This window comes from Miscanthus floridulus, chromosome 1, assembly GCF_019320115.1.
Source record: "Miscanthus floridulus cultivar M001 chromosome 1, ASM1932011v1, whole genome shotgun sequence".
NCBI classification, from domain to species: Eukaryota; Viridiplantae; Streptophyta; class Magnoliopsida; order Poales; family Poaceae; genus Miscanthus; species Miscanthus floridulus.
In genome coordinates this window covers 98,094,732-98,103,390 of record NC_089580.1, presented here as the reverse complement: position 1 = coordinate 98,103,390, position 8,659 = coordinate 98,094,732, and the positions used below count along the sequence as shown (strand labels likewise).

The window sequence follows — 8,659 nt, the reverse complement described above, 5'->3', positions numbered from 1 at the left end:
AGATAAACAAGGGATCTAACGATCCTAATATTTGGCTGTGGTTCGCATCCTTAGCGCACGAGAAGTAAATAACTTTAGTAATATAATAATAATAATATCCAATTTTTAACACATTCACCACCACACCATCCTTACCCATCCGCCATCCATCCATCCCAAACCATCTCCACACCACCACACCACATCTCATCTCACACACTCAGGTCGATAGGCCAACTCCCTCTCGGCCTTGTCTCAATAGCCCGCAGCCCCAAGGCTCACGACCAGAAAATACCCCAACCCTAGAGGGAGAAAAGAAGGACTCATCTCCTATCTAGTTTAAGCGAAACCCAGGAAAGGTCCATAGCCGACAAGTCAGCATATGTATCGATCAATCAACCAAACACTCTGCAGAGGTTTTACATACCCACAAGATTAGCCATCCTTGGAGTCTAGAATCTCCTAGGTAGAATTCTGATCACTTGCTAGCCTAGAACAATGCCACCCTACCTCTCAGCCTTGGAACATCCCAAGTCTAGTCTAGGATGGCTAATATTGTGAGTCATAGACAGAGCCGAGGCCCTCTGGATGTCAAGAGCTAGGTCCACAAGGCCTCCTGAAGTCTCGGAAGGGTGTGGGGGAAACCACGTGCCCCGTACCTCCTTGCACACATTCGCCTAGCAGTAGTGGAATTGTTCTACCAAATAGTCTGACTGTCCCACACCATATAGGTCGAGTGGGATGTAAAGGATTCCTGGTGAGTCTGAGTACTAGTAAGTCCTTAGGGATTGACCAAGCCAGAATGTCTTCATCAGGGTTTCCATTTTACATGCCACCACAACACCTCTACCCTAGGGCTCCACCTCTCCGAGGTTCACACCCAAGGACACCTCCAATTACCATTTACCCACCATAGGTATTCCATATTCAAGTGCCCAGGTAGCACCACATAGCAAGACTCGCCCCAGGCTCATCGTTATTCTAGCTCGGTCGACACAACCCTCACTCTCCATGCACCCAAGGCACACGCAGCACACTCACACACCACCAAGTCCAGCACCCATAGCCAAACCATTCCTAGGGGGTTCACCACCAGCATCACATCCCCGATATAATGCAAAGTGGAATTAATAATAAGTATAGTGGTGTATTATGCAAGCAAGCAGGCAAGTAAGCATATATAAGCGAGCGAATGTGCAAAGCAGGGTGACATGGTAGAGTGGGTTGCATCAGGGTAATAATGGCTCAGGTAGTAACATGCATCAAAGTACTATCAAAGGATTAATTATAAAGCGCTAGCAGTTCTAGATATTATGCAATGTCTAATAGGATTCTCTAAAAGAGGGTGCTGCCATGACACCAGTGATGTAGAGGTAGTAGTGGTACAATTCTCCATTCATTGGTGTTCCATTAGTGGGGTCACCTCCTCCTATGTTGACTCCATTCCATAGTCCTTGTCATCGTCCATGTTCTCTTGGTCCGCTCGTCATGGCGAGATAGATCCCGCGATCGTAACATCTGAACGAGGTACGATCCCTCAGCTGGCTCGAAGGCTCGGCACACAGGCAACAACACCAACAACCAGCGATAAGAACCAAACACGACCGAAAGATGCAACAACTCAACACGACTGCGGAGTAACACATTCCATAGCTGGGTGATAGATGAATTCCTGTGATGTCGAGAAAGTAGTGGTACGCATCTCTAGAAGTTGGGGTTGTCCACCATCAGGGTCCATCACCTCTGGGTGCGTTGTAGGATCCATCTTGAGCTCGAGTCATCGCTTGGATGAGCGGCGGCGAGAGATGAATGGGGGCTAAACAGCTGCCTCGACCACGGCACGTGTCTCATGGGCAAGTGGCTTTGGCTTCCAGGCTTTGACAGTGCGGCAACTCAGCAAGGTAGGGTCTGGGGCTGGGGCTGCTCGCGACGCGCGCGTCCGCGACCAGGTGGAGGTGCGCGGCGATAGCGAGGCGGTGGCCAAGAGCTGTGAATCAACAAGGCGGGTGGCAAGGCAAAAGGTGTGGCCTTGACCGTGATCCCTAGGCAATGGCGACAGGGCAACGTGCTCATGTTGGTGGCTGGGCGGGTGGACTACAAAGCAGTGGCCTAGCCACTACCATGCTGCGCGTGTGCGCTGTGGGTTTGGCGTTCTGTGTTCTTCCACTGGCTAGGTGAGGTCTGGGGATTCCTGGCGCTGAGCAGGATGATAGGGCTCAAGGGCACAGCGGGCAGAGCAGAGCCGAGTACCGTGGTGCGTACAGAGGTGCTAGGTCACGGGCGTGTGCAAGGCTATGCCTTGGCCACGAGGGTGGCGAGGCAAGCATGGTGTGGTAGTGCTAAGGTCCTGTGGCGGCCATGGGTGGCTACCAGCATGGATGCGCTGTGCGTGTATGGCCCCGGTGGTGTGTGGTGCCTTTAGGGCGGTGTCCATGTGTGTGTGGCTGTGCCTGTGTAGGTGCGACAGTCCACGGCCAGGGTGATCTCACCCTCGTGCCGTGGCTCGATCGGCACGTAGGGCATAGGGGCATCACGGATACATGGTGATCGGCTATCGTGACACGATCAGAGCAGCGTGATGGCCGAACAAAGGAGAATGGCATGAAGGATGGGCAGGTAGGTAGTGAAATAGGGGATGCTCACCAGGGGCTTGTCGGTGGAAGGTCGCATGGTGTAGGTCAGGCCTGGTGTAGGCAGCACTGAGGTCACGTCGATGCCATACGCGCGTGCTCACGGTTCAGCGCAGGGCTCTGACCGGTGATAAGGGGCTCTGAGGGGTCGTTTTGGCATGCAGGAAGTCGTGTGGTGCAGGTGGCTCCGAGACGGCTTCATGTCATGGCCGCGGCGACTCCCAGTGCAGCTCAAGGAGATGGCGCGGGCAGGGAGGAAGCTCACTGCATTTCGGTGGTTCGGGGTGCTATACTCCGAGTGACGCAGGGAGAGGTTGACACGGTGAAGGCTCTGTGTCACGGCAGCGGCATGGTTGGTGCCGTTGCGACCTCAGGGTGGCAAGGCCATGGTGTTCTGGTACTGGGAATGGAGGCAGAGAGGAGACAGGAAGAAGCGGCGGTGGCTAGAAGGAGCTCTAGAGTGAGGCAGCATTGGGGGTCTTTATAGCACGCCAGCTAGGGCTTCTAGGAGGTGCCATCCATCCTCGATGTCCATGCCAAGGAGAGGAACATGCAGCATGAATCACGGGCACCTGAGCTAAGGGCGTGGTTGGGACACGGGTGTAGGGGCGCTGGCATGCGAGCAACGACGGCGTCTGGGGGCCAGGGCACGTGCGCCCTAGGGTTGGAGTGGGGACTTCAGCTGCTGGCTAGGCTAGGCCAAAGGGAGCAGGGCTGCTGCCTTGGCTAGGCCAGTGGAGAGAGTAGGCCGTGCGCGCACGTGGGCCAGAGGGGAGAAGCTGGGCTAGGCTAGGCTGCTGTGCCAGTTGGGCTAGGAGAAGGGGTGATGGGTTGGGCCTCCAGTGCAAGTGGAAGAGGCCGGATGGAAGGTGAGGTGGTCATGGGCCGAGGAGGTGAGCTAGGCCAACTCTGTTGTTTGGGCTGGTTTGGCCATTTCCTTTTTCTCCTCCCTGTTCTATTCCTTTCTATTTCTATTTTCTACCTTCTAAATAAACCAAGGGCTTCTATGTGGGGTCCAGTCAAGGGTTGGCAATTTACGAGCATTGAGTTGATAAAGATAGTTGGTTGACTATAGAAATTAGGTCAAAGGGTTCAAAACTAAGGAGATGAATTGAGAGAGAGAGAGAGGTAGAAGGATTCATGAGAGATTCCAGAAGGAGTCAAATGGATTTGCTACGGACTTGTGCTCTCCAACACAAAACCCTAAACCAAATAAAGAACTCTGGCAAGCTCCTACAAGCATCACTATATGTATGCAACAATTTATTTATAAATTGTTCTTTGTTTGACCTAGCATCTACATGCTTCACATATTGCAGGAAAATTTTTAAAAAGTTTGTATTTTTGGCTTCTCCAAAAACTCGGGTTGTTACAAAACCTAGTTCACTTGTGTATCTTTTATTTTACCTTTCTTTTTCTTTTTATTCTTTTCCAATGGAGCACCAAACAATTCATCAACTTTCTGCTCCTAAGGGCGAGTTCTTAGAGCCACCACAATCCATGAAGCCAATCACAACTTCTAGCTATGAACTCCGCCCTAGCTTTATAGCCATGGTTCAGGAACAAACCTTCTCGGGGTTCAATTTTGAAAATACTTACCATCACCTTAGGGAATTTGAGCAGATCTATGCTTACCTAACAATTTTAGGCATGTCACAAGACACACTTCGGTGGAAGTTGTTTCCCTTATCACTTGATGATAGGGTGAAACAATGGTACGCCCATAACATAGGGAAGGTAGCTAGCGATTGGGAAGAACTAAGGAACAGATTATGTCTTGCGTTCTTCCTTATATCCCGAATTGCTACCCTATGACAAGAGATCCTCAATTTCCAACAAAAGGAGAAGGAAACCATAGGTGCAGCCTAGGACCGATTTTCAATCCTAACATGTTCTGGTCTAGACTTTTCTATACCCAACCATGTGTTATTACAACATTTTTGGTTAGGGCATAGCAAGGAGTCTGCCCTACAACTTGACATAACTGCTGGAGGTTCATTCATGCATTAAACCACTGAGGAAGGAGAAGCCCTCCTAGACCATATTTTAGAGAACACTCCTCCCTTAGAACCCCTCCGTGTAGAACCTATGTTAAGTCATGAGGAAGTCTCTTCGACCGAGGCTAAACCTACACTTTCCATTCAAGAGCCCTCACCCAAACTAGAAGATCCAGAGAAAGGTCTCCAACCTTCAGACCTTCCATCTTTCGAGGATGACCTTTTGGAAGATTTTGGAAATACCTTGAATTATTTATGCCAAGGCAGACCACCAGTTCCTATCACTCCATTAGACCCATTACATGAAGAAGTCCTTAGGGAAACTAGGGAGTTGACTGCTATCATGAGTAGTGAGTGGGTAGAAGAAGCAGAGCGTTCTTCTAAAAAATTCAGATTCACATCCCTCCTTCTACCATCCGCTGCAAAAATCATGGAATAATGGTGGAAGTGCTCTACAATCCCACTGTTGGAGCAAACATCATGCCTACAACCTTCGCATCCACTTATTTTGCCAATGAACCTCTTGCTCCAACTAAGAAAACATCAAGAATTGCAACCCATTCTAGACTAGAAGGTCTAGGGATTTTCCACGATGTATCTATATACCATGGACAAATAGAAGTTTCCCTAGATTTCTGTGTCTTTGACATCAAGGACTTTGATGACATTATAGGGCATCCCCTAGAACATCTTACTAAACCACTGAAAAATAGGGGTTTGGACATAAAGTTGGGGATAAACATTTTTTCAATTCCTATCACTCGAGCTAAAAACTTAGTAGTAGACACTCTCCCCTACCATGAACCACCCAAAGAAGTCATGTCGGTATCACCATTTGAATCTCCTAGGTCATCTTTAGACAAAGATGCCAAACTCTTTATAGAAGAAGAGGATGACTTGGGAGAAACCATTGACCTTCTTCAAGAGGAAGCACTAGCATGACCTCCTGTTGAACTTAATCCCCTACCCACTGGCCTGCGTTATGCTTTCTTGAATGGTGAGAAGAAGCTCCTATAATCATAAGCGACAAGCTTACTGATGAGGAGACGTCTAAACTCATCGCTATCTTAGAAAAACATAGGTTAGTTTTTGGGTATTCACTTCAAGATCTTAAGGGTATAAGTCCAATGCTTTGTACCCATTGTATCTCTATTGACCCTACAAGTACACCATCCTACAAAACCCAATGCATGCTCAATAACACGATGCGGGAAGTCATGAAGAAGGAAGTCCTAAAACTTCTTCACATCAGGATTATCTATCCCATGCCACATAGTGACTGGGTCAGCCCTGTCCAAGTGGTGCCCAAGAAAGGTGGCATGATGGTCATAGAAAACAACAAGAATGAATTGATCCCACAACGAACCATCATAGGGTGGAGAATGTGTATAGACTACCAAAAACTCAACGCGGCCATGAAGAAAGACTACTTCTTACTGCCCTTCATTGATGAAATGTTAGAGTGGTTGGCGAAGCACTCTTTCTTTTGTTTTCTTGATGGGTATTCGGGGTATCATCAAATTCCTATCCACCCCGATGACTAAAGCAAGACTACCTTCACATGCCCATATGAAACATATGCATATAGACGAATGTCTTTTGGGCTATGTAATGCACTCACCTCTTTTCAAAGGTGCATGATGTCAATTTTCTCAGACATGACAGAAGAAATTATGGAGGTTTTTATGGATGATTTTTTAGTCTATGGAAAAACTTTTGACCACTATGTAGAAAATTTGGACAAAGTATTACAACGATGTTAGGAAAAGGACTTAGTACTTAATTGGGAAAAATGCCACTTCATGGTTAGAGAGGGCATCGTTCTTGGACACTTAGTGTTCGAGAGGGGGATTGAGGTTGACAAAGCTAAAGTTGAAGTCATAGAACAGCTACCACCTCTTGTGAGCATAAAAGGAATCCATAGTTTTTAGGACACACAGGTTTTTATAGACGTTTCATTAAAGATTTCTCGCAAATCTCTAGACCATTGACAAACCTGTTAGCTAAGGATGTACCCTTTGAGTTCAACAATGAGTGCTTAAATGCTTTAAATACACTCAACAAAGCACTCATCTCAGCACCAATCATCCAACCACCAGATTGGTCGCTGCCATTTGAAATAATGTGTGATGCTAGTGATTATGCCGTTGGTGCGGTCCTTGGCCAAACCAAAGATAAAAAGCATCATGCAATTGCCTATGCTAGTAAAACACTGATAGGAGCACAACTTAATTATGCTACCACAGAAAAAGAGCTTCTTGTAGTTGTTTTTGCTATTGATAAATTTAGATTTTACTTAGTGGGAGCAAAAATAATTGTTTACACCGATCATGTTGCACTTAAATACCTGCTCACTAAGAAAGATGCAAAACCACACCTCAAAGATGGATTCTCTTGCTCTAAGAATTTGACCTAGAAATAAAAGATAAAAAGGGAGTAGAGAATATTGTTGCAGATCATCTGTCATGTATGCCAGTCACTAACATGCAGGAACTTCCAATTAATGACTTCCTACACAACAACATGCTGCTAAAGGGTGATGGATTCAAACCCATGGTACACGAACATTGTGAATTTCATGGTTTCAGGGTACATACCACCGAGCGAGAACAAGAAAAAGCTACAAGCTGAAAGCAGACATCACCTTTGGGAGGACCCATACCTCTATAGGATATGTTCCGATGGCTTGCTGAGAAGGTGCGTGCCCATGGTGGAGGGTATACAGATCATCGAAAAGTGCCATGCAGCTCCGTACAGAGGCCACTACAGAGCATTCCGCACTCAAGCCAAAATTTGGCAGTGTAGATTCTTCTGGCCAACGATGTATGAAGACACCATAGAATTCATCCAAAGGTATTGGAAATGCTAGCTGCAAGGTGACATCACTTCTCGCAATGCAATGCCCCTCCACTACAATCTTCAAATAGAAATATTTGATGTGTGGGGCATTGACTTCATGGGGCCATTCCAAAAGTCCCAAGATTGCGAGTACATCCTCGTCGCCATTGACTATGTGTCAAAGTGGGTGGAAGCATTACCATGCAGAGCTGATGACACCAAGCACGCCAGGAAGATGTTCCATGAAGTGATCTTCCCTTGCATTAGAACACTAAGAATGGTGATAAGCGATGGGGATTCCCACTTCATCGATAAAACCTTTAGAGCCTTCCTAAGGGAGCTTGGGGCCAAGCACAACATCACCACCCTGTATCATCTGCAAACTAGTGGCAATGAAATGGGCAAGGGGTGGAAGAATAAGCTTCCTGATGCACTCTGGGCATACAGGACAGCCTAGAAAACCCCATCGGCATATCACCATTCCAACTCATCTATTGAAAAAGCTACCACTTACCAGTTGAGATTGAGCACCAAGCTCATTGGGCAATCAAGAACTAGAACATGGACATAAAACTAGCTAGCAAGAAATGATAGAAACAAAACTCTAAGCTAGAAGAATGGCATGAGAAAGCTTACCATAGTGCCAGACTTTACAAAGAAAGGACCAAGACATGGCACGGCCACCGAATCCAACAAAAAGTATTCAGGGAGGGAGACAAGGTCTTGCTATTCAACTCCCGAGTCAAGCTCTTCGGTAAAGGTAAGCTACATAGCAAATGGGAAGGATCATTCACTGTCGTCAACTTATCAACTCATGGCATGATCACCATCTAGGACAATGACAGTAACACTTTTAAAATTAATGGACAAAGATTGAAAATTTTCCTAGAACCTTCTCATGATATTAATCAAGAAATTGATGAAATGGACTTAATATCTTTTAGCGAATTCATTGCAAATCTATGAAAATTTAAATATTTCTAACATGCTCTTGCATTTAAATAAAGTTACTCACATATATTTATCATTCACAATCATACGCTATGTGAGAATAATTCTTTGCTCATGTCTTATTTAAGTAAATAACACATAAAATTGACAAACATGTTTAAAAATGTGAAGATAAAAATAGAACATCGTGGGGTTTAGATATTGTTGCATGTGAGAGCCTTTAGAAGGAAGCCTAGTCAGGACAGCGACCCTCAGGGGACGGGC

At 46.4% G+C, this 8,659-nt stretch overlaps 1 protein-coding gene across 1 annotated transcript; it reads left to right on the top strand.

Moving 5' to 3' along the window:
• The first annotated feature begins 7,505 nt into the window (after positions 1–7,505).
• Positions 7,506–7,901, top strand: LOC136460673 (uncharacterized). The gene has a single exon (XM_066460285.1). It carries the CDS (start codon positions 7,506–7,508, stop codon positions 7,899–7,901), a length of 396 nt encoding a protein of 131 aa, XP_066316382.1.
• Positions 7,902–8,659: the final 758 nt, after the last annotated feature.